The sequence below is a fragment of the Mustelus asterias genome, chromosome 11 (assembly GCF_964213995.1).
Source record: "Mustelus asterias chromosome 11, sMusAst1.hap1.1, whole genome shotgun sequence".
Taxonomy (NCBI): Eukaryota; Metazoa; Chordata; class Chondrichthyes; order Carcharhiniformes; family Triakidae; genus Mustelus; species Mustelus asterias.
The window spans coordinates 111,135,199-111,162,053 of NC_135811.1; the positions used below are offsets into that span (position 1 = coordinate 111,135,199).

The 26,855-nt window shown below is 45.4% G+C and overlaps 1 protein-coding gene across 1 annotated transcript in view; it reads right to left on the reverse strand.

Annotated features, from left to right (window-relative positions):
* Positions 1 to 384: 384 nt before the first annotated feature.
* Positions 385 to 26,855, reverse strand: part of tubg1 (tubulin, gamma 1) — a 95,280-nt gene continuing 68,809 nt past the window's right edge. Inside the window, exons 10-11 of the mRNA XM_078222968.1 lie at positions 24,296 to 24,457; positions 385 to 1,817 (exon numbers count right to left, since the gene is read on the reverse strand). Coding sequence (XP_078079094.1) covers positions 1,620 to 1,817; positions 24,296 to 24,457 — 360 coding nt within the window. The 3' untranslated portion in view covers positions 385 to 1,619. The remainder of the gene's footprint in view (positions 1,818 to 24,295; positions 24,458 to 26,855) is intronic.

The window sequence follows — 26,855 nt, forward strand, 5'->3', positions numbered from 1 at the left end:
TTCAAGGTGAAGGTGGGGAGATTTAACACAGATATCAGAAGGACATATTTTACACAGAGGGTGGTGGAGGCGGACACACTGGGAACATTTAAGATTTATCTAGATAGCCACATGAACGGAGTGGGAATGGAGGGATACAAAAGAATGGTCTAGTTTGGACCAGGGAGCGGCGCGGGCTTGGAGGGCCGAAGGGCCTGTTCCTGTGCTGTATTGTTCTTTGTGAGAGCAGCTTTATTTAACATTGCTGTTAAATGTTAATAAATAACACAAATTAAACAGCAGTCTTGAGCAGGAAAGCACAATGTGATATTACACTTTGAAATGCAGCACAATGAAATATTGGCTGGGAGAGGGGGTGAAATATCTCAAAAGCAAGCGAGGGATGCAAGAACTAATGTTCAATAGAAAAGGTTTATTAGGATGTCACATCAAGTAGCTTAATAGTACATTACACCATTATGTGCAAGCTCCTCCTCCCATGATATTTCCACACCCCATACACAAAAGTACAAGCCAAACACAACTGAAACAAAGCTCCAATCACATCGGAGTCTCTTTGTTGAAGAGATCACTGATTAGACAATATTTTGTGACTGCCTGGAACCTGAGCATACCAATAATACCCAAACAAACAGTTTAAAATCTAGGTTCCAGAGCCCTTTGCCAAACTGACAGGTCACTGCTTCAATAAATAAACAGCATACTTTATTGATGTTTCACCAGCCAAATGAAGCAACAACCTTAATGTACCTCAGGATAAGCATTCGGGCCAGACCCACATTTGCATCGACATTTCTCTATTCAAAGGAAGCAAACCTACCCAGTTCACCTTGCCATGGTCACTCTCCAGATGTTCTGGAGCAAGATAAGACCAGGTACCTAATGCCTTTAGTGACCTGAATATCCAGTTTCAAATTTAAATAAGTGAAAATGTTCATTTGTATGAATTGTATATCCAGCCAAAATCAGAGTGGGATGAAAAATAGACAGCTGACACTGAATTACAATCCCACTAAAATTTAGAAGAAAGTTGCTAACTTTTGTCTGCTTTATTTTTAAAAGAAGAACCCCTGAAGAAGAAAGGATTTTTATTCTTCACTGAACCATCTGTGTGGTTCCTTCAGAGTTTATTTGAACACCACTTTCATGATGTGCTGCCACACAAGTTTCATAACCCATGTACATGAGACATGAGAGGTTGAACAGCTCACGATGTACACAAGGCTGATTCAGTATGTTGCTCACACCAGTACTGTAATCAAAACCACAGGAGTACATCAGAATGGATTTACTGAAATTTATTTAGACAAATCTGAACAATGCCAGAATTACCAGGTTTCACTCAACTTTCCTTAGTGTCCAGCAATGGAGTGGAATAAGCTGCTGAGTTACAGACACAAAGCCTCTACTGGTCTGACCCAGGGTATCCTGTACATTTACCATGTCCTGTGACATCCAATCATTTTTTCACACAAAGGAGATTGAATAGACAGATATCAGACAAACAGAAATGTTAAGGTACGTATAAAGATTATTTATCAATTTGGAATACCATACATACTGGAATCCTGTCATTTTCATGTCTTGCCGATAATGGCTGACTGCAGTAACATTACACTTCACTGCTCCTGGGTGCCCCAGGAGATGTAGTCAGGACGGGTAGCAGCGTGATATTCATCAATCAGTTGCTGCACAATCTCCCGAGAAGTGTCCAATTCATCAAAGTTCTCCTTAAACATATCTTCCTTGCGAAACTGCTCCAAGAAAGCTTCTCTCTTTCTAAGCTTGTCATACTGTCTGCTGGTTCTCTCAAACAGCTGCAGAGTGAGAGGATGAAAAGTTAGGAAACTGTTGAAGCTGTAAAATTCAGTACAACTTGCATTAAGGGAAGAGAATTTAAGAAAAGCTCTTGGTTCAACTTATTAATGCTGAAAATCCTTATTCAATTTCCTCAAGTTTAGATCGGTATGATCAACATGCTGTGAAGCTGAATATTCCTATAAATTCAACCGAGAACTTTGATAATTCTATTATGTTCACAAAAAATTCTCTGGCTGGATGCACTTCCCATTCATGAAAAACCTTCTAAAGCAGATACTTTCAGATGAGACAGGAACAGCATAACATTTCTTTTCGTTTTTCTTATTCTTTCACAGTATGTGGGCATCACTGATTAGACCAGCATTTGTTGCCTAGTCCTAATTGCGCTCGAGAAGGTGGTGGTGAACTGCCTTCTTGAACTGCTGCAATCCATGTGGTGTAGGTTACACCCACAGTATTGTTAGGGAGGGAGTTCCAGGACTTTGACCCAGAGGCAGTGAAGGAACGACAATATAGTTCCATGTTAGGATGGTGTGTAGTTAGGAGGGGAACTTGCAAATGGTGGTGTTCCTGTGCATCTCCTGCCCTCGTCCTTCTTGGTGGTAGAGGTTTGGAAGGTGCTGTTGAAGGAGCCTTGGTGAGTTGCTGCAGTGCACCTTGTAGACTACACACTGCTGCTACTGGATGTTGGTGGTGTAAGGAGTGAATGTGATAGGTGGGATGCCAATCGAGGGGGTTTGTCCTGGATGGTGTCGAGCTTTTTGAGTCTTGTTGGAGCAACACTACCCAGGCAACTGGAGACAATTCCACGTGATAGTGAGGAGAGGAATAGGGAGAGAGAGCAATTGAACACGTGGCTACAGGGATGGTGCAGGAGGGAGGGATTCAGACACCTGGACAATTGGGGCTCATTCTGGGGTAGGTGGGGCCTCTACAAACGGGATGATCTACACCTGAACCAGAGGGGTACCAATATCCTGGGGGGGAAATTTGCTAATGCTCCTCGGGAGGGTTTAAACTAATTCAGCAGGAGGATGGGAACCTAAATTCTAGCTCCAGTGTACAGGAGGTTGACAGTAGTGAGGTCATAAATAAGGTTTCAACGTCGCGGGAGTGTACCGGCAGGTAGGAAGGTGGTTTGAAGTGTATATACTTCAACGCCAGGAGCATCCGGAATAAGGTGCGTGAACTTGCAGCATGGGTTGGTTCCTGGGACTTCGATGTTGTGGCCATCTCGGAGGCGTGGATAGAGCAGGGACAGGAATGGTTGTTGCAGGTTCCGGGGTTTAGATGTTTCAGTAAGAGCAGGGAAGGTGGTAAAAGAGGTGGAGGTGTGGCATTGTTAGTCAAGGACAGTATTACGGTGGCAGAAAGGACGTTTGATGAGGACTCGTCTATTGAGGTAGTATTGGCTGAGGTTCGAAACAGGAAAGGAGAGGTCACCCTGTTGGGAGTTCTCTATAGGCCTCTGAAAAGTTCCAGAGATGTAGAGGAAAGGATTGCAAAGATGATTCTGGATAGGAGCGAAAGTAACAGGTTGTTGTTATGGGGGACTTTAACTTTGCAAATATTGACTGGAAAAACTATAGTTCGAGTACTTTAGAGGGGTCGGTTTTTGTCCAATGTGTGCAGGAGGGTTTCCTGACACAGTATGTAGATAGGCCAACAAGAGGCGAGGCCACATTGGATTTGGTACTGGGTAATGAACCAGGCCAGGTGTTAGATTTGGAGGTAGGTGAGCACTTTGGTGATAGTGACCACAATTCGGTTACATTTACTTTAGCGATGGAAAGGGATAGGTATATACCGAAGGGCAAGAGTTATAGCTGGGGGAAAGGAAATTATGATGCGATTAGGCGAGATTTAGGATGCATAGGTTGGGGAAGGAAACTGCAGGGGATGGGCACAATTGAAATGTGGAGCTTGTTCAAGGAACGGCGACTGCGTGTCCTTGATGAGTATGTACCTGTCAGGCAGGGAGGAAGTGGTCGAGCGAGGGAACCGTGGTTTACAAAAGATGTTGAATCTCTTGTGAAGAGGAAGAAAGAGACTTATGTAAAGATGAGACGTGAAGGCTCAGTTAGGGTGCTTGAGAGTTACAAGTTAGCCAGGAAGGACCTAAAGAGAGAGTTAAGAAGAGCCAGGAGGGGACATGAGAAGTCTTTAGCAGGTAGGATCAGGGAAAACCCTAAAGCTTTCTATAGGTATGTCAGGAATAAAAGAATGACTAGGGTAAGACTAGGGCTAGTCAAGGACAGTAGTGGGAAGTTGTGCGTGGAGCCGGAAGAGATAGGAGAGGCGCTAAATGAATACTTTTCGTCAGTATTCACACAGGAAAAAGACAATGTTGTCGAGGAGAATACTGAGTTACAGGCTATTGGACTAGACGGGATTGAGGTTAATAAGGAGGAGGTGTTAGCAATTCTGGAAAGTGTGAAAATAGGTAAGTCCCCTGGGCCGAATGGGATTTATCCTAGGATTCTCTGGGAGGCGAGGGAGGAGATTGCAGAGCCTTTGGCTTTGATCTTTATGTCGCCATTGTCTACAGGAATAGTGCCAGAAGATTGGAGGATAGCAAATGTTGTCCCCTTGTTCAAGAAGGGGAAACATAGAAGCATAGAAAACTACAGCACAAAACAGGCCCTTCGGCCCCACAAGTTGTGCCAAACATGTCCCTACCTTTTAGGCCTACCTATAACCCTCCATCCTATTAAATCCCATGTACTCATCCAGGAGTCTCTTAAAAGACCCTATTGAGTTTGCCTCCACCACCACTGACTGGTGGTGGAGGCAAGTTTGCTGATGATACAAAGATTGGAGGTGTAGTGGACAGTGAGGAAGGTTTTCAAAGCTTGCAGAGGGATTTGGACCAACTAGAAAAATGGGCTGAAAATGGCAAATGAAATTTAACGCAGACAAGTGTGAGATATTGCACATTGGAAGGACAAACCAAAGTAGAACGTACAGGGTAAATGGTAGGACTCTGAAGAGTGCACTTGAACAGAGGGATCTGGGAATACAGGTACAGAATTCCCTAAAAGTGACGTCACAGGTGGATAGGGTCGTAAAGAGTGCCTTTGGTACATTGGCCTTTATAAATCGGAGTATCGAATATAAATGTTGGAGTGTTATGGTAAGGTTATATAAGACATTGGTGAGGTGAGGTCAAATTTGGAGTATTGTGTACAGTTTTGGTCACCTAGTTACAGGAAGGATGTAAATAAGGTTGAAAGAGTGCAGAGAAGGTTCACAAGGATGTTGCCGGGACTTGAGAAGCTGAGTTACAGAGAGAGTTTGAATAGGTTGGGACTTTATTCCCTGGAGCGTAGAAGATTGAGGGAAGATTTGATAGAGGTGTATAAGATTTTGATGGGTATAGATAGAGTGAATGCAAGCAGGCTTTTTCCGCTGAGGCTAGGGGAGAAAAAAAAACAGAGGGCATGGTTTAAGGGTGAAAGGAGAAAAGTTGAAAGGGAATATTAGGGGGGGCTTCTTCACGCAGAGAGTGGTGGGAGTGTGGAATGAGCTGCCAGATAAAGTGGTAAATGCGGGGTCACTTTTAACATTTAAGAAAAACTTGGACGGGTTCATGGATGAGAGGGGTGTGGAAGGATATGGTCCAAGTGCAGGTCAGTGGGACGAGGCAAAAAATGAGTCGGCACAGACAAGAAGGGCCAAAAGGCCTGTTTCTGAGCTGTAATTTTCTATGGTTCTATGACGGCAGCCGATTCCACTCGCCCACCACCCTCAGTGAAAAACTTCCCCCTAACATTTCCCCTGTACCTACCCCCCAGCACCTTAAACCTATGTCCTCTCGTAGCAGCCATTTCCACCCTGGGAAAAAGCCTCTGAGAGTCCACCCGATCTATGCCTCTCAACATCTTTCTAGAAGCCTTGCATGGGGGACCTTATCGAATGCCTTGCTAAAATCCATATAATCCACATCTACCGCTTTCCCTTCGTTAATGTGTTTAGTCACATTTTCGAAGAACTCCACCAGGCTCGTAAGGCACGATCTGCCTTTGACAAAGCCATGCTGAGTATTCTTGAGCACACTAAACCTCTCTCAATGCCCATAAATCTTGTCCCTCAGGATCTTCTCCATCAGCTCACCAACCACTGAGGTTAGACTCACCGGTCGGTAATTTCCTGGGCTATCCCTATTCCCCTTCTTGAAAGTAGGAACCACATCCGCAATCCTCCAATCCTCCGGCACCTCTCCCATCTCCATCGACGATGCAAAGATCATCGCCAGAGGCTCTGCAATCTCTTCCCTCGCCTCCCACAGTAGAGACAAACCTGGTAATTATAGACCAGTGAGCCTTACTTCTGTTGTGGGCAAAGTTTTGGAAAGGATTATAAGAGATAGGATTTATACTCATCTAGAAAAGAATAATTTGATTAGGGATAGTCAACACGGTTTTGTGAAGGGTAGGTCGTGCCTCACAAACCTTATTGAGTTCTTTGAGAAGGTGACCAAAGAGGTGGATGAGGGTAAAGCAGTTGATGTGTATATGGATTTCAGTAAAGCGTTTGATAAGGTTCCCCACGGTAAGCTATTGCAGAAGATACGGAGGCATGGGATTGAGGGTGATTTAGCGGTTTGGATCAGGAATTGGCTAGCTGTAAGAAGACAGAGGGTGGTGGTTGATGGGAAATGTTCATCCTGGAGTTCAGTTACGAGTGGTGTACTGCAAGGATCTGTTTTGGGGCCACTGCTGTTTGTCATTTTTATAAATGACCTGGATGAGGACGTAGAAGGATGGGTTAGTAAATTTGCGGATGACACTAAAGTCGGTGAAGTTGTGGACAGTGCGGAAGGTTGTTGCAGGTTACAGAGGGACATAGATAAGCTGCAGAGCTGGGCTGAGAGGTAGCAAATGGAGTTCAATGCGGAAAAGTGTGAGGTGATTCACTTTGGAAGAAGTAACAGGATTACAGAGTACTGGGCTCATGGTAAGATACTTGGTCGTGTGGATGAACAGAGAGATCCCGGTGTGCATGCGCATAGATCCCTGAAAGTTGGCACCCAGGTTGATACGGTTGTTAAGAAGGCGTACGGTGTGTTAGCCTTTATTGGTAGAGGGACTGAGTTTCGGAGCCATGAGTCATGTTGCATCTGTACAAAACTCTGGTGCGGCCGCACTTGGAGCATTGCGTACAGTTCTGGTCACCACATTATAGGAAGGATGTGGAAACATTGGAAAGGGTGCAGAGGAGATTTACCAGGATATTGCCTGGTATGGTGGGAAGTTCTTATGAGGAAAGGCTGAGGGACTTGAGGGTTGTTTTCGTTGGAGAGAAGAAGGTTAATAGGTGACTTAATAGAGGCATACAAGATGATCAGAGGATTAGACAGGGTGGATAGTGAGAGCCTTTTTCCTCGGATGGTGATAGCTAGCACGAGGGGACATAGCTTTAAATTGAGGGGTGATAGATATAGGACAGATGTCAGAGGTAGGTTCTTCACTCAGAGAGTAGTAAGGGCGTGGACTCGCCAACATTAAGGGCATTTAAATGGTCATTGGATAAACATATGGATGATATTGGAATAGTGTAGGATAGATGGGCTTTAGATTGGTTCCACTGGTCGGCGCAACATCAAAGGCCGAAGGGCCTGTACTGCACTGTAATGTTCTATTCCATTACACTCTTGACTTGTACCTTGTAGGTGGTGAACAGGTTTTGGGAGGTGAGTTACCCGCTGCATAGTTCCCAGCCCTGACTTGCTCTAGTAGCCACAGTACTTATACAGATACATAGAAAAAAGCTGAAGGTGGCCATTCGGTCCTTCAAGCCTGCTCCGCCATTCATTTTGATCATGGCTGATCATCAAATTCAATATCCTTATCCCGCCTTCCCCCCATATCCCTTGAGCCCCAAGAGCTATATCTAATTTCTTCCTGAAATCACACAATGTTTTGGCCTCAACTACTTCATGTGGTAGTGAATTCCACACATTCACCACTCCCTGGGTGAAGAAATTTCTCCTCACCTAGTCTGAAAAGGTTTACTCCTTATCCTCAAACTATGACCCGTAGTTTTAGATTTCCTCACCATCTGGAACATTCTTTCTGAATCTACCCTGTCTAACCCTGTTAGAATATTATAAGTTTATTTGAGACCCCCTTTCACTCTTCTCAACACAATGAATATAATCCTCACCAACTTGGTGTCTCATTTAACAGACCTGCCATCGCTGCACTCCCTCTATATGGTTGGTAACTGAAGGCACTGTTGCTAAGTTTGCAGATGATACAAAGATATGTAAAGGGACAGGTAGTATTGAGGAAGTAGGAGGTCTGCAGAAGGACTTGGACAGGTTAGGAGAGTGGGCAAAGAAGTGGCAGATGGAATACAATGTGGAAAAGTGTGAGGTTATGCACTTTGGAAAGAGGAATGGAGGCATAGACTATTTTCTAAATGGGCAACTGCTTAGGAAATCAGACACTCGACGGGACTTGGGAATCCTTGCTCAAGATTCTCTTAAGGTTAACGTGCAGGTTCAGTCGGCAGTTAGGAAGGCAAATGCAATGTTAGTAATCATGTCGAGAGGGCTAGAATATGAGGAGGGATGTACTTCTGAGGCTGTATAAGGCTCTGGTCAGACCCCATTTGGAGTATTGTGAGCAGTTTTAGGTCCCATATCTAAGGAAGGGTGTGCTGACCTTGGAAAGAGTCCAGAGGAAGCTCACAAGAACGATCCCTGGAATGAAAAGCTTGTGGTATGAGGAATGGCTGAGGACTCTGAGTCTGTACTCGTTGCAGTTTAGAAGGATTGGGGGGATCTGATTGAAACTTACAAGATACTGCAAGGCCTGGATAGAGTGGACGTGGAGAGGATGTTTCCACTCGTAGGAAAAACGAGAACCAGATGGCACAACCTCAGGCTAAAGGAATGATCCTTTAAAACAGAGATGAGGAGGATTTTCTTCAGCCAGTGGTGAATCTGTGGAACTCTTTGCCACAGAAGGCTGAGGAGACCAGGTCATTGAGTGTCTTTAAGACAGAGATAGATAGGTTCTTGATTAATAAGGGGATCAGGGGTTATGAGGAAAAGGAAGGAGAATGGGGATGAGAAAAATATCAGCCATGATTGAATGGCGGAGCAGACTCGATGGGCCGAGTGGCCTAATTCTGCTCCTATGTCTCATGGTACAGTTCAGTATCTGCTCAATGTTAACCCCCAGCATGTTGATAATGGGGGATTCAGTGATGGTAATGCCATTGAATACCAAGGGAAGATAGAACCATAGAAAATTACAGCTCAGAAACAGGCCTTTTGGCCCTTCTTGTCTGTGCCGAACCATTTTTTGCCTAGTCCCACTGACCTGCACTTGGACCATATCCCTCCACACCCCTCTCATCCATGAACCCGTCCAAGTTTTTCTTAAATGTTAAAAGTGACCCCGCATTTACCACTTTATCCGGCAGCTCATTCCACACTCCCACCACTCTCTGCGTGAAGAAGCCCCCCCTAATATTCCCTTTCAACTTTTCTCCTTTCACCCTTAACCCATGCCCTCTGGTTTTTTTTCTCCCCTAGCCTCAGCGGAAAAAGCCTGCTTGCATTCACTCTATCTATACCCATCAAAATCTTACACACCTCTATCAAATCTCCCCTCAATCTTCTACGCTCCAGGGAATAAAGTCCCAACCTATTCAATCTCTCTCTGTAACTCAGCTTCTCAAGTCCCGGCAACATCCTTGTGAACCTTCTCTGCACTCTTTCAACCTTATTTACATCCTTCCTGTAACTAGGTGACCAAAACTGTACACAATACTCCAAATTTGACCTCACCAATGTCTTATATAACCTTACCATAACACTCCAACATTTATACTCGATACTCCGATTTATAAAGGCCAATGTACCAAAGGCACTCTTTACGACCCTATCCACCTGTGACGTCACTTTTAGGGAATTCTGTACCTGTATTCCCAGACCCCTTTGTTCAACTGCACTCTTCAGAGTCCTACCATTTACCTTGTACGTTCTACTTTGGTTTGTCCTTCCAATGTGCAATATCTCACACTTGTCTGCGTTAAATTCCATTTGCCATTTTTCAGCCCATTTTTCTAGTTGGTCCAAATCCCTCTGCAAGCTTTGAAAAGCTTCCTCACTGTCCACTACACCTCCAATCTTTGTATCATCAGCAAACTTGCTGATCCAATTTACCACATTATCATCCAGATCATTGATATAGATGACAAACAACAATGGACCCAACACCGATCCCTGCGGCACACCACTAGTCACAGGCCTCCACTCAGAGAAGCAATCCTCCACAACCACTCTCTGGCTTCTTCCATTGAGCCAGTGTCTAATCCAATTTACTACCTCCCCATGTATACCTAGCGACTGAACCTTCCTAACTAACCTCCCATGAGGGACCTTGTCAAAGGCCTTGCTGAAATCCAGGTAGACAACATCCATCGCCTTCCCTTCATCCACTTTTCTGGTAACCTCCTCGAAAAACTCTAATAGATTGGTCAAACATGACCTACCACGCACAAAGCCATGTTGACTCTCCCTAATAAGTCCCTGTCTATCCAAATATTTGTACATCCTATCCCTTATCACACCTTCCAATAACTTGCCCACCACCGACGTCAAACTTACTGGCCTATAATTTCCCGGATTTCTTTTGGAACCTTTTTTAAGCAACGGAACAACATGAGCCATCCTCCAATCATCCGGCACCTCCCCCGTGAATACTGACATTTTAAATACGTCTGCCAGGGCCCCTGCAAGTTCAACACTAGCTTCCCTCAAGGTCCGTGGGAATACCCTGTCCGGTCCTGGGGATTTATCCACTCCGATTTGCCTCAAGACAGCGAGCACCTCCTCCCCTTTAATATGTAAAGGTTCCATGGCCTCCCTACCTGTTTGCCCTATTTCCGTAGACTCCATGTCCGTTTCCTCAGTAAATACGGATGCAAAAAAACCATTTAGTATCTCCCCCATCTCTTTTGGTTCCATACACAGTCTACCACTCTGGTCTTCAAGAGGACCAATTTTATCCCTCACTATCTTTTTGCTCCTAACATACCTATAGAAGCTCTTTGGATTTTCCTTCACTCTGTCTGCCAAAGCAACCTCATGTCTTCTTTAAGCCCTCCTGATTTCCCTCTTAAGTAGCTTCTTGCACTTTTTATACTCCTCGAGCATCTGATCTGTTCCTTGCTGCCTGAATAAACTTTCTGAAAAAGAAAAAAAAACCTACTCTCACCTCTGCCTGTTCTCGCCGAAGCCCGTTTTGAGCCAAAGCCCTTCAGCTTTAGTTGGACTCAATCCTGTTGGTTATTTCCTGGCACTTTCGAGGCACAAATATAACTTGCCACAAGGAGCCCAAGCCTGAATGATGTCCAGGTCTTGCTGTATAGGGTCATGGACTGTTTCAGGCATCACTAATAGTGCTGAACATTGTGCAAACATCAGCAAACCTTTGACCATAGGAGAGTGGAAGGATCGTTGATAAAGCAGCTGAAGATAGCTGGGTCTAATACACTAGTAAGAGTTTTAACAACACCAGGTTAAAGTCCAACAGGTTTATTTGATCGCAAATTATGGCATTTGCTACCAAATAAACCTGTTGGACTTAAGCTGGTGTTGTTAAAACTCTTACTGTGTTTACCCCAGTCCAACACCGGCATCTCCACATCATGCTGAACACACTACCCAGGGGAACACAAGCATTGGAAATGAGCTGATCGAATTCCAATACAACCATCTTCCTTTGTGCTAGGTATGACTACAGCCAGTGAAAAATTTTCCCCTGAATTTCCATTGACTCGGGTTTTGCTGGGGCTCCTTGATGCTACACTTGGTTAAATACTGTCTTGATATTAAGAGCAGTCACTCTCACCCCATCACGTGAGTTCAGCCCTTTTGACCATTTTTGAACCAAAGCAGTACTGAATCCAGGAGTGGCCCTGACAGAACCTAAACAGAGCTGTTTTTGATGGGGTGGTAATTCGTCAGGTTAGATTTGCATGTTGTGTGGGTTCAGAAATGTGGTGAACCACTGTTACTACAAGTATGTACCTGGACACACCCATGCTGCACCTGGCCCGAGACTCCTCCCTTTCCACCTGGGACCCCTCCCTTTCCACCCAGAGTGGGGTATAAAGGTGATGGTCCCTCCTCCTTGCCTCAGTTCAGACCAGGTCAGCTACAAGGGTGTGCTCCTGTTCTCAGTGAATAAAAGCCTATTAGTTTTCCCTCACTCTCAGAAGTCTCCGCGTCGTAATTGATAGTGCATCAAGAACATACGTAGGCAATTTTCCACGTTGTTGGGTAGATTCCATGATGGTAGCACACAACACGATGCAGGCCTCAATGCGAAGATGGGACTTGGTCTCCTCAAGAACTGTGCAGTGGTCATTACTATTGATACGCTCATGGACAGATGCAATACACGGTAGGTAGATTGGTGAAGATGAGGTCACATATGACTTTCCTTCTTGTTGGTTTCATCTCCACCTGCCGCAGACCCAGACTATCAGCTACGTCCTTTAGAACTCGGCCAGCTCGGTCTGTGGTGGTGCCATCGATCCAATCTTGGTGATGAACATTGAAATTCCCCTCCCGGAGCACATTCTGTGCCCATGCCACCCTCGGTGCTTCTTCCAAGTGCTATTAAACATGGAGGATACCAATTTCTTTTCATTCATCTACAGGATGTGGGAGTTAATGGCTCGGCCAGCATTTATTGACCATCCCTAGTTGCCAATCAGAAGATGGTGGTGAGCTGCCGCCTCGAACCTCTGCAGTCCCTGAGGTGTAGGTACATATATAGTGCTGTTAGGAAGAGATTTCAGGATTCTGACTCAGTGACAGTCAGGAGGTGAGTTACTTGCTGCAGAACTCCTAGCCTTTGATCTTTGGCTCTTGTGGCCACAGTATTTACATGGCTGGTCCAGTTCAGTTTCTGGTCAATGGTCTGCCCCATGATGTTGATAGTGGGGGATTCAGCGATGGTAATGCCATTGAATGTCATGGGGCGATAGTTTGATTCTCTCTTGTTGGAGATGATCTTTGTCTGGCATTTGTGTGGTGTGAATGATACTTGCTACTCGTCAGCCCAAGCCTGGATATTATCCAGGTCTTGTTGCATATGAACATGGACTATTTTCGTATCTGAAGAGTTGTGAATGGTGCTGAACACTGTATAGTCGTCCGCAAACATCCCCACTTCTGACCTAATGATGGGAGGAAGTTAATTGATGAAGCAGCTGAAGGCGGTTGAGCCTAGGGCACTACCCTGAGGTAGTGATATCCTTGAGCTAAGATGATTGACCTGCAACCACAACAACCATCTTCCTCTGTATCAGGTATGACTCCTAACAGCAAAGACTTCCCCCTGATTCCCATTGACTCTAAATTTGACAGGGTTCCTTGATGCCAGACTTGGGCAAATGCTGCCTTGATGTCAAGGATTGTCACTCTCACCTCACCTCTGGCGTTCAGCTCTTTTGTTCATGTTTGAACCAAGGCTGCATTGGTATCAGGAGCTGAGTGACCCTGGCAAAAACCAAACTGAGCGTCACTCGATAGCACTGTTGATGACCCCTTCCATCACTTTACTAACGATCGAGAGTAGACTGATTGGGCAGTAATTAGCTGGGTTGGATTTGTCCTGTTTGTTGTGTAGAGGACCTTTCCAGGGCAATTTTCCATATTAAGAAAGAGGATGTGTTGGAAATTTTGAATAGCATCAAGATAGGTAAGTCACCGGGTCCGGATGGGATGCACCCCAGGTTACTGTGGGAGGCGAGGGAAGAGATTGCAGAGCCTCTGGCGATGATCTTTGTGTCGTCAATGGAGACGGGAGAGGTTCCGGAGGATTGCGGATGTGGTTCCGATATTCAAGAAAGGGAATAGGGATGGCCCAGGAAATTACCAACTGGTGAGTCTAACCTCAGTGGTTGATAAGTTGATGGCGAACTTCCTGAGGGCAAAGGCAAATCGTGCCTTACGAGCCTGGTGGGGTTCTTCAAAAATGTGACTAAACACATTGACGAAGGTTTACATGGACTTCAGCAAGGCGTTCGATAAGGTCCCCCATGCAAGACTTCTCGAGAAAGTGAGAGGGCATGGGATCCAAGAGGCTGTTGCCTTGTGGATTCAGAACTGGCTTGCCTGCAGAAGGCAGAGAGTGGTTGTAGACGGGTCTTTTTCTGAATGGAGGTCGGTCACCAGTGGAGTGCCCCAGGGATCTGTTCTGGGACCCTTGCTGTTTGTCATTTTCACAAATGACCTGGATGAGGAAGTGGAGGGATGGGTTAGTAAGTTTGCCGACGACACGAAGGTTGGTGGTGTTGTGGATAGGTTGGAGGGATGTCAGAAGCTGCAGCGTGACATAGATAGGATGCAAGACTGGGTGGACAAGTGGCAGATGGACTTCAACCTGGGTAAATGCGTAGTGGTCCATTTTGGCAGGTCAAATGGGATGAAGGAGTACAATGTAAAGTGAAGGATTCTTAGTACTGTAGAGGATCAGAAGGACCTTGGGGTCCAGGTCCATAGGACTCTAAAACCAGCCCCGCAGATGGAGGAGATGGTTAAGAAGGCGTATGGTGTGCTGGCCTTCATCAATCGAGGGATTGAGTTTAGGAGTCGGGAGATAATGATGCAGCTTTATAAGACCCTCGTCAGACCCCACTTGGAGTACTGTGCTCAGTTCTGGTCGCCTCATTACAGGAGGCATGTGGAAATGGTTGAAAGGGTGCAGAGAAGATTTACAACGAAGTTGCCTGGATTGGTTGGCATGCCTTATGAGGATAGGCTGAGGGAGCTCGGTCTTTTCCCCTTGGAGAGACGACGGATGAGAGGTGTCCTGATAGAGGTGTACAAGATGTTGAGAGGTATAGATCGGGTGGATTCTCGGAGGCTTTTTCCCAGGGCGGAAATGAGAGGACACAGGTTTAAGGTGCTGGGGAGTAGGTACAGAGGAGATGTCAGGGGTACGTTTTTCACTCAGAGGGTGGTGGGTGCATGGAATCAGCTGCCGTCAGTGGTGGTGGAGGCAAACTCGATAGGGTCTTTTAAGAGACTTCTGGATGAATACATGGGGCTTAATAGGTTTGAGGGTTATAGGTAAGCCTATATATAAGCCTAGGTAGGAAGGGACATGACCGGTGCAACTTGTGGGCCGAAGGGCCTGTTTGTGCTGTATTTTTTCTATGTTCTATTGCCGGTTAGATGCCAGCGTTTTAACAACTTGGCTCGGGGTGCAGCAGTACTATTGCCAGACCAAAGGATTGAAATGTGTCTACTTTAATGCTAGGAGTATAGTGAATAAAGGGGATGAGCTCAGAGCGTGGATCGATGCCTGGAAGTGTGATGTGGTGGCCATTACGGAGACTTGGATGTCTCAGGGACAGGACTGGATACTCCAGGTGCTGGGGTTCAGATGTTTCAGGAAGGACAGGGAGGGAGGCAAGAGAGGGGGTGGAGTGGCACTGCTGATCAGGGATAGTGTCACATCTGTAGAGAAGGTGTATGCTGTGAAGGGATTGTCCACCGAGTCTCTGTGGGTGGAAGTTCGGAGTGGGAAGGGGCCGGTCACTTTGCTGGGAGTTTTCTATAGGCCGCCCAATAGTAACAAGGAGGTGGAGGAGCAGATAGGGAAACAGATCCTGGAGAGATGCAGTAAAAGCAGAGTTGTTGTGATGGGAGACTTTAATTTCCCAAACATAGATTGGAATATCCCTAGGGTAAGGGGATTGGATGGGGAAGAGTTCATTAGGTGTGTTCAGGAGGGTTTCCTGACACAGCATGTGGACAAGCCTACAAGAGGAGAGGCTGTACTTGATCTGATACTGACCAATGAACCTGGACAGGTGTCAGATCTCTCAGTGGGAGAGCATCTTGGGGATAGCGATCATAACTCTATCTCCTTTAGGCTTGCATTGGAAAAAGAGAGGATCAGGCAAGCTAGGAAAGTGTTTATATGGAGTAAGGGGAAATATGAAGACATTAGACAGCAAATTAGAGGAGTAAATTGGAAGGAGGTATTCTCAGGGAAATCTACTGAAGAGAGGTGGCAGTTTTTCAAGGAATGTCTGTCTCGAGTTCCACAGGACAACGTTCCGAGCAGACAGGGAGGTGTTGGTCGGTTAAAGGAACCATGGTGCACGAAAGCTGTGCGGGACCTAGTCAAGAAGAAAAGGAAAGCGTACAAAAGGCTCAGAGAGCTTGGCGAAGATAGGGATTTAGAAGAGTATACGGCTTGTAGGAAGAGACTAAAGAAGGAAATTAGGAGAGCCAGAAGGGGTCACGAGAAGGCCCTGGCGGGTAGGATTAAGGAGAACCTAAGGCGTTTTATAAATATGTGAAGAGCAAAAGGATGAGACATGACGGAATAGGGCCTATGAAAGGTGAAGGCGGGAAAGTCTGTACGGAACCAGTAGAAATGGCAGAGGTGCTCAATGAGTATTTTGCCTCGGTTTTCACAGAGGAGAAGGACCTGGGTGGATGTACTGCGGGCGTACGGTGGACTGAAAGGATTGAGTATGTGGACTTTAAGAAAGATGTTGTGCTGGAATCTTTGAATGGCATCAAGATAGATAAGTCGCCGGGTCTGGATGGGATGTACCCCAGGTTACTGTGGGAGGCGAGGGAAGAGATTGCAGAACCTCTGGCGATGATCTTTGCGTCGTCGATGGAGACGGGAGAGGTGCCGGAGGATTGGGAATGTGGTTCCTATTTTCAAGAAGGGGAATAGGGATAGCCCAGGTAATTACCGACCGGTGAGTCTAACCTCAGTGGTTGGTAAACTGATGGAGAAGATCCTGAGGGACAGGATATATGAGCATTTAGAGAGGTTTAGTATGCTCAAGAATACTCAGCATGGCTTTGTCAAAGGCAGATCGTGCCTTACGAGCCTGGTGGAGTTCTTCGAAAATGTGACTAAACACATTGACGAAGGGAAAGCAGTAGATGTGGTTTTTATGGATTTTAGCAAGGCGTTCGATAAGGTCCTCCATGCAAGGCTTCTAGAAAAAGTGAGAGGGCATGGGATCCAAGGGGCTGCTGCCCGGTGGATCCAGAACTGGCTTGCCCAAAGGATGTGGAGATGCCGGCGATGGACTGGAGTGAACACAGTAAGAAGTCTCACAACACCAGGTTAAAGTCCAACAGGTTTATTTGGTAGCAAATACCATAAGCTTTCAGAGCGCTGCTCCTTCGTCAGATGGAGTGGAAGTGTCAGTACATTTCCACTCCATCTGACGAAGGAGCAGCACTCTGAAAGCTTATGGTATTTGCTACCAAATAAACCTGTTGGACTTTAACCTGGTGTTGTGAGACTTCTTACTGTGTTTGCCCAAAGGAGGCAGAGAGTGGGTATAGATGGGTGTTTTTCTAAATGGAGGTCGGTCACCAGTGGTGTGCCCCAGGGATCTGTTCTGGGACCCTTGCTGTTTGTCATTTTCATAAATGACCTGGATGAGGAAGCGGAGGGATGGGTTGGTAAGTTTGCCGACGACACGAAGATGGGGTTGTGGATAGTCTGGAGGGATGTCAGAAATTACAGAGGGACATAGATAGGATGCAAGACTGGGCGGACAAGTGGCAGATGGACTTCAACCCAGATAAATGCATAGTGGTCCATTTTGGTAGGTCAAATGGGATGAAGGAGTACAAGATAAAGGGAAAGACTCTTAGTACTGTACAGGATCAGAAGGACCTTGGGGTCCGGGTCCATAGGACTCCGAAATCGGCCCCACAGGTGGAGGAGGTGGTTAAGAAGGCGTATGGTGTGCTGGCCTTTATCAATCGAGGGATTGAGTTTAGGAGTCCGGGGATAATGATGCAGCTATATAAGACCCTCGTCAGACCCCACTTGGAGTACTGTGCTCATTTCTGGTCGCCTCACTATAGGAAGGATGTGGAAAAGATTGAAAGGGTGCAGAGGCGATTTACAAGGATGTTCCCAAGATTAAGTGGCATGCCTTATGAGGATAGGCTGAAGGAGTTCGGTCTTTTCTCCTTGGAGAGACGATGGATGAGAGGAGACCTAATAGAGGTGTATAAGATGTTGAGAGGCATAGATCGGGTGGACTCTCAAAGGCTTTTTCCCAGGGTGGAAATGGCTGCTACGAGAGGACACAGGTTTAGGGTGCTGGGTGGTAGGTTCAGGGGAGATATTAGGGGTAAGTTTTTCACAGAGGGTGGTGGGCGAGTGGAATCGGCTGCCGTCAGTGGTGGTGGAGGCGAACTCAATAGGGTCTTTTAAGAGTACATGGAGCGTAATAGGATGGAGGGTTATAGGTAGGTCTCGAGGTAGGGATGTGTTCGGCACAACTTGTGGGTCGAAGGGCCTGTTTGTGCTGTAGTTTTTCTATGTTTCTATTATTGACAGAGTCTTAGCTGTTGCAGTATCCAATGCCTCCAGTCTACCCCATTTATTGCAGTGGTAGTGCCACACAACACGATGGAGGGTATTCTCAATGTGAAGTCAGAACTTGGTCTCCACAAGGACTGTGGTGGTCACTCCTACCGATATTATTATAGACAGATGCATCTGCGGCAGGTAGGTTGCTGAGAATCAGGGCCAGTATGTTTTTCCCTCACCACCTGCCACAGTACCAGTCCAGCAGCTATGTCCTTAAGGCCCTGACCAGCTCAGTCTTGCTCGGCCATTTAAGACTCAACCACATTTCTGTGGGTCACACGTAGGCCTGACCAGGTAAGGACGGCAGATTTCCTTCCCTAAAGAATATAAGTGAACCAGGTGGGTTTTGCAGACAATTGACAAGAGTTTCATGGTCACTATTAATGAGAGCAACTTTTATTTATTGAATTTATATTTCATCACTGTCCCCTGAGCATTTGGGTCGGCACGGTGGCACAGCGGTTAGCATTCCTGCCTCACAGCTCCAGGGACCCAGGTTCAATTCCGGCCTTGGGTCGCTGTCCGTGTGGAGTTTGCATGTTTTCCTAGTGTCTGCGTGGGTTTCCTCCAGGTGCTCCGGTTTCCTCCCATAGTCCAAAGATGTGCGAGCTACATTGATTGGCCATGCTAAATTGCCCCTCAGTGTCAGGAGGGTGAGCAGGGGTTGCAGAGAGAGGACCTGGGTGGGATTGTTGTCAGTATAGGCTCGATGGGCTGAATGGCCTCCTTCTGCACTGTAGGGATTCTATGATTCATTAGCCTGGGACTCTGGATTACTAGTCAGTGACATTACCACGATGCCGCCATCTTCCCATTTGCATCGTGCATCTTTGTAAATTACTCGAGGATAATGTCTCTACGGTATTTACTTTGGCCCCTATTATAGAAACATAGAAACTAGAAGCAGGGGTAGGCCATTCGGCCCATAGAGCCTGCTCCATGATTCATCTTGATCATGGCTGATCATCGAATTCAATAACCTGATCCCCCATTCCCCCCATATCCCTTGATCCCTTTAGCCCCAAGAACTATACCTAATTTCTTCCTGAAATCAGACAACGTTTTGGCCTCAACTACATTCTGTAGTAGTGAATACCACACATTCACCACCCTCTGGGTGAAGAAATTTCTCCTCACCTCAGTTCTAAACGGTTTTCCCTTATCCTCAGACTATGACCCCGAGTTCTGGACTCCCCCACCATTGGGAACATTCTTTCTGAATCTACCCTGTCTAACCTGTTAGAATTTTATAAGTTTCTACGAGATCCCATCTCACTCTTCTAAACTCCAGTGAATATAATCCTAACCGACTTAGCCTCTCCTCAAATGACAGACCTGACATCCCAGGAATCAGCCTGGTAAAACTTTGCTGCATTCCTTCTATAGCAAGGACACCTCCTTCCTCAGATAAGGACACACAATAGGTGTGACCTCACCAATGCCCTATATAATTACAACAAAACATCCCTATCTCTATATTCAAAACCTCTCGCTATGAAGGCCAACATACCATTTGCCTTCTTCACTGTGCGCTTACTTTCAGTGACTGATACATGAGGAGTCCAAGGTCTCGCTGAGTATCCACGTCTCTCAATTTATAGCCATTCAAGTAATAATCTATCTTCCTATTATTGCTACCAAAGTGGATAACCTCACATTTATCCACATTATACTGCATCTGCCATGCATATGCCCACACACTCAGCCTGTCCAAATCACGCTGAAGCATCTCTGAATCCTCCTCACAACTCACCCTCCCACCCAACTTTGTATCATCTGCAAATTTGGAGATAATACATTCAGTTCCCTCTTCTAAATCATTAAGAAACATAGAAACATAGAAAAACTACAGCACAAAACAGGCCCTTCGGCCCCACAAGTTGTGCCGAACATATCCATACCTTTTAGGCCTACCTATAACCCTCCATCCTATTAAATCCCATGTACTCATCCAGGAGTCTCTTAAAAGACCCTATTGAGTGTACCTCCACCACCACTGACGGCAGCCGATTCCACTCGCCCACCACCCTCTGTGTGAAAAACTTCCCCCTAACATTTCCCCTGTTCCTACCCCCCAGCACCTTAAACCTGTGTCCTCTCGTAGCAGCCATTTCCACCCTGGGGAAAAGCCTCTGCGAGTCCACCCGATCTATGCCTCTCAACATCTTATATACCTCTATTAGGTCTCTTCTCATCCTACGTCTCTCCAAGGAGAAAAGACCGAGCTCCCTCAGCCTATCCTCATAAGGCATGCCACTCAATCCAGGCAACATCCTTGTAAATCTCCTCTGCACCCTTTCAATCTTTTCCATATCCTTCCTGTAATGAGGCGACATTAATATATAATGTGAACAGTTGGGGTCCTAGCACAGATCCCTGCGGAACCCCACTAGTCACTGACTGACAATCAGAAAAAGACGCATTTACGCCAACCTTTTCTTCCTATCTGATAACCAGCTTTCTATCCATCTCAAGAAATTATCTGTAATCCCATGTGCTTTAACTTTACATAGTAGTCTGTTATGTGAGACCTTGTCGAAAGCCTTCTGAAAGTATAAATAAACCACATCCACTGGTTCTGCTCGGTCAACTCTACTGGTTACATCCTTAAAGAATTCCAATAGATTTGTCAAGCATGATTTCCCTTTTGTAAATCCATGCTGACTTTGTCTGATTATACCACTGCCTTCCAAATGCTGAGAAAAGAGATCCTTGAAAATAGAACAAAGAACAAAGAAAATTACAGCACAGGAACAGGCCCTTTGGCCCTCCAAGCCTGCACCGATCATGCTGCTCGACTTAACTAAACCCCCCTACCCTTCTGGGGACCATACCCCTCTATTCCCATCCTATTCATGTATTTGTCAAGACGACCCTTAAAAGTCACTACCGTATCTGCTTCCACTACCTCCCCTGGCAACGAGTTCCAGGCACCCACTATCATCTGTGTAAATAATCTGCCTCGTACATCTCCTTTAAACCTTGTCCCTCACACCTTAAACCTGTGCCCCCTAGCAATTGACTCTTCCACCCTGGGAGAAAGCTTCTGACTATCCACTCTGTCCATGCCTCTCATAATCCTGTAGACTTCTATCAGGTCGCCCTTCAACCTCATAGAATATCATAGAATATCATAGAAACCCTACAGTACAGAAAGAGGCCATTCGGCCCATTGAGTCTGCACCGACCACAATCCCACCCAGGCCCTACCCCCAGATCCCTACATATTTTACCCGCTAATCCCTCTAATTCACACATCCCAGGACACTAAGGGGCAATTTTAGCATGGCCAATCAACCTAACCCGCACATCTTTGGACCTCCGTCGTTCCAGTGAGAAGAAACTAAGTTTCTCCAATCTCTCCTCATAGCTAATGCCCTCTATACCAGGCAACATCCTGGTAAATTTTTTCTGTACCCTCTCCAAAGCCTCCACATCCTTCTGGTAGTGGGGCAACCAGAATTGAACACTATATTCCAAGTGCGGCCTAATTAAGGTTCTATCTGCAACATGACTTGCCAATTTTTAAACTCAGTGCCCTGGCCGATAAAGGCAAGCATGCCGTATGCCTTCTTGACTACCTTCTCTACCTGCATTGCCACTTTCAGTGACCTGTGTACCTGTACACCCAGATCCCCTTGCCTATCAATACTTTTAAGGGTTCTGTCATTTATTGTACATTTCCTATCTGTATTAGACCTTCCAAAATGCATTACCTCACATTTGTGCGGATTAAACTCCATCTGCCATCTCTTCACCCAAGTTTCCAACTGATCTGTATCCTGCTGTATCCTCTGGTGGTCCTCATTGCTACCCGCAAATCCACCAAACCTTTGTGTCATCCGCAAACTTACTAATCAAACCAGTTACATTTTCCTCCAAATCATTTATATATATTACAAACAGCAAAGGCCCAGCACTGATCCCTGAGAAATGCCACTCATCCCAGCCCTCCATTCAGAAATGCACCCTTTCACTGCTACCCTCTGTCTTCTTTGACCGAGCCAGTTTTGTATCCACCTTGCCAGCTCACCTCTGATCCCACAAGACTTCGCCTTCTGCACCAATCTGCCATGAGGGACCTTGTCAAAGGCCTTACTGAAGTCCATAAATAGACTCTAGCAACTTCCACAGTTGCTCACTGGTCTATAGTTCTCTGTTTTCTCTCTACCTCCCTTTTTGAATCATGGGTTTACATTAGCTGCTCTCCAATCTGTAGCAACTATTCCGGAGTCCAAAGAATTTTGGAAAATAACCATCAATGGATCCACTATTTCCAGGGCCACTTCCTTAAGTCCTCTGGGATAAAGATGATTAGGGCCTGAAGATTTATCCACCTTCAATCCTATCAATTTCCCCAAAACCATTTCTCTACTAATGCTGATTTCCTTCAGCTCCTCGCTAAAACATGTTTCTCTCAGAACATCTGGTACATTTTTCATGTCTTCCTTTGTGAAGACTGAAATAAAGTACAAATTTAATTCCTCAGCCATTTCTTTATTCCCCGTTATGAATTCTCTTGTTTTGTTTTTGTCAATCTTTTTCTCTTTACATATCCATAGAAACTTTTACAGTCAGTTCTAATGTTCTCTGCTAGCTTACTTTCATCCTCTATTTTTCCCTCAATCAATCCCTTGGTCCTCCTTTTCTGAACTTTAAACTGCTCCCAATCCTCAGGCCTATTGCTTTTTCTTGCCAATTTGTATGCTTCTTCCTTGAATCTGACACTATCTCTAATTTCCCTTGTAAGCCATGGTTTGGCCACAATTCTCTTACTCTTGCACCAATCCAGAATAAGCAACTTCTGGAGTTCACCTATTCATTCTTTGAATGCCTGCCATTGCCTGCCCACTGTCTTTCCTTTCAGTAATGTTTCCCAGTCCATCATGGCCAATTCATGCCTCATACCATCATAGTTACCTTTACTGAGATTCAAGACCCTGGTCTCAGAATCAACTACATCATTACCCACCTTGACAAAGAATTCTACCATATTATGGTCACTCGTCCCCAAGGGTTCTCTCACAACTAGATTGCCAACTAATCCTTTCTCATTGCACAACACCCAGTCCAAGATGGCCTCTTCCCTAGTCGGTTCCTCAATATATTGCTCCAGAAAACCATATGCACTCCAGAAATTCCTCCTCTATTGTACTGTGACTAATTTGACTCTCCCAATCTATATGCAGATTAAAGTCACCCATAATCACAAATGTTCCTTTCACACTTGCATCTCTGATTTCTTATCTAATGTTTTTTCCTACATTACCACTACAGTTTGGTGGTCTGTATACCATCCCCAAAGTTTTTTTCCCTTGTTGTTTCTTAACTCGACCCATACAGACTCCACATCATCTCTGCTAAAATCTTTACTCAATATCGTATCAATATCATCTTTAATCAACAATGCAATTCCACCACCTTTTCCTGTCTGTCCTTCCTAAACACTGAATAGCCCTCAATGCTTAGTTCCCAGCCTTGCTCACCTTAGAGCCATGTCTCTGTAATGCCAACTATATTATACCCCTTTACATCTATCTGTGCAACTAATTCATCCATTTTGTTTCAAATGCTCCAAGCATTCAGGTACAAAACCTTATACGGTGGGCATTTTTAACATTTCTTTTCCCTTTCCTACTACTTTTTACTTTGTCCTTATTTGACTCTGATCCTTGATTTCTCTGCCTATCACTTTCCTTATTCTCCTTACTATTTTTTCCCCTTGTTCGTAATTCCCCCTGCTCTGAATCCTTGCAAAGGTTCCCACCCCCCACCATATTAGTTTAAATCCTCCCCAGCCACTCTAGCAATTACGCACCCCCCTTGGACATCAGTCCCGATCCTGCCCAGGTGTAACCAGTCCAGTTTGTACAGGTCCCAATGCCCCAGGAATCTGAAATCCTCCCCCTCACACCATCTTTGCATATTCACAGCATGAGGCAACTAGAAAAATCAATGCAGAAAAGCACCAGCTAACAGGAATCAAATTCACTTACTACTATTGATCCTATGTTCACCTGCTTTATAATGTGACAGTGTATGAAACTGGTTAGTGCCGTACTGATACTTACTGAGGAAATGCTGGTGTGATTGGCCATCATGAGTCCACTGACACGATGAGCTGAAGGGAGGTAAGGGGATTTCCGTGACAACGCCACCTGTATACTGGCTGGTCCCCATGGAATGAAGTTGGCCAGCTTCCGCTCCCTTATTCTTTGTAGACTCTTGTGCACCTATTTAAAGAACATAGCATAGAAATGAAACTCACTGTCCCATGATATCCCAAAAGGCCTTTTGAAGTCGGGTTACTGTAAGTAAATATGCAAGCCAATTGATACATTGCAAAGAATCACAAATGATGTGAATGAGCATTTTCAGCTGAATATTTTATTGGATGATTATTTTTGAGGGCATTGAGAAAAACTTCCCGTTCTCCTCTGAAGGGGATTTTTACATCCATTTGAAAGATAAACAGACAGCAAGCTCTGAGTACTGCCCCTCCAGGAGGGTAGCACATTCCTCCCACACCCCCAGTACCGCATTAGTCATCAGAGTCGAGTATGTACTCAAGTCCTGGAATAGATTCCCATCATTTCCTGATAGCTTCACTGGCTTTGCCAGCATTTGTTGTCCATCCCTAAATGTCCTTGAGAAGGTGATGATGAGTTGTCTTTTTGAACCACTGCAGTCTGTGGTGTAGGTTCACTGCTAGGAAGGGCGTTCAGGGATTTTGACACAGTGACAATGAAGGTACAGCAATATAATTTCAAGTCAGGATAATGAGTGGTTAGGAGGGAATCTTGCAGGTGGTGATGTTCCCATGCATCTGCTGCCCTTGATGTTAGAGGGCAAGGGTTTCAAAGGAGCCTTGGTGATTTACTGCAGTGCATCTTGTAGATGGTGCACACTACTGCCTCTATGCGTCAAAGCTGGAGGGAAATGAATGTTTACTGTGCTGGATGGGTGTCAATCTTGGGGGGACATAGTGATATTGCCACTGGACTAGTAATCTAGAGACCCAGGGTAATGCTCAAGAGTCCCAGGTTCCAATCCCACCACAGCAGATGGTGAAATTTGAATTCAGTAAAAATGGAATTATAAGTCCAATGATGACCATTATCGATTATTCTAAAAACCCATCTTGTTCACTACTGACCTTTAGGGAAGGAAATCTTCTGTCCTTACCTGTTCTGGCCTACATGTGACTCCAGATCCAAAGCAACGTGGTTGACTCTGAGTTGTCCTCTGAAAAGGCCTAGCAAGCCACTCAGTTCAAGGGCAATTAGGGGTGGTCAATAAATGCTGGCCAGCCAGTGAAGCCCACCTCCCATGAGTGAATTTTTAAAAAAGCAGGGCGTTGCGTCCCAGATGGTGTTGAGCTTCTTGAGTGTTGTTGGAGCTGTACTCATCCAGTCAAGTGGAGAGTATTCCATCACACTCCTGACTGATGCCTTATAGATTTGATTTGATTTATTATTGTCACATGTATACAGTGAAAAGTATTGTTTCTTGCGCGCTATACAGACAAAGCATACCGTTCATAGAGAAGGAAAGCAGAGAGTGCAGAACATAGTGTTACAGTCATAGCTAGGGTGTAGAGAAAGGTCAACTTAATGCGAGGTAGGTCCATTTAAAAGTTTGATGGCAGCAGGGAAGAAGCTGTTTTTGAGTCGGTTGGTACGTGACCTCAGACATTTGAATCTTTTTCCCGATGGGAGAAGATGGAAAAGAATATGTCTGGGGTGCATGGGGTCCTTAATTATGCTGGCTGCTTTTCCAAGTGCAGACAATGTCAATGGATGGGAGGCTGGTTTGAGTGATGAACTGGGCTTTGTTCACGACCCATAGAAAGATAGAAATTAGAAGCAGGAGGAGGCCATTTGGCCCTTCGAGCCAGCTCCGCCATTCATTTTGATCCTGGCTGATCATTGAATTCAATATCCTAATTCCCCTTCCCCCCCCATATCCCTCGAGTCCTTTAGCTCCAAGAACTATATCTAATTTCTTCTTGAAATCAGACGTTTTGGCCTCAACTACATTCTGTAGGAGTGAATTCCAGATATTCACCACCCTCTGGGTGAAGAAATTTCTCTTTACCTCAATTCTAAAAAGTTTACCCCTCAAAGTTATTCTGGACTCCCCCACCATTGGGAACATTCTTTCTGAATCTACTCTGTTAGAATTTGATAAGCTTCTATAAGATCCCCTCTCACTCTTCTAAACTCCAGTGAATATAATCCTAACTGACTTAGTCTCTCCGCATGACAGACCTGCCACCCCAGGCATCAGCCTGGTAAACCTTCGCTGTACTCCCTCTATAACAAGGGACATCCTTCCTCAGATAAGGACACCAAAACTCCACACAATACTCCAGGTGTGGCCTCACCAACACGCTACACAATTGCAGCAAAACATCCCTATTCCTACACTTAAATCCTGTCGCTATCAAGGCCAACATACCATTTGCCTTCTTTACTGCCTGCTGTACCTGCGGCGCTTACTTTCAGCGACTGTTGAGTATCTACCTCTCTCAATTTACACCCATTCAAGTAATAATCTATCTTCCTATTATTGCTACCAATGTGGATAACCTCACATTTATCCACATTATACTGCATCTGCCATACACAT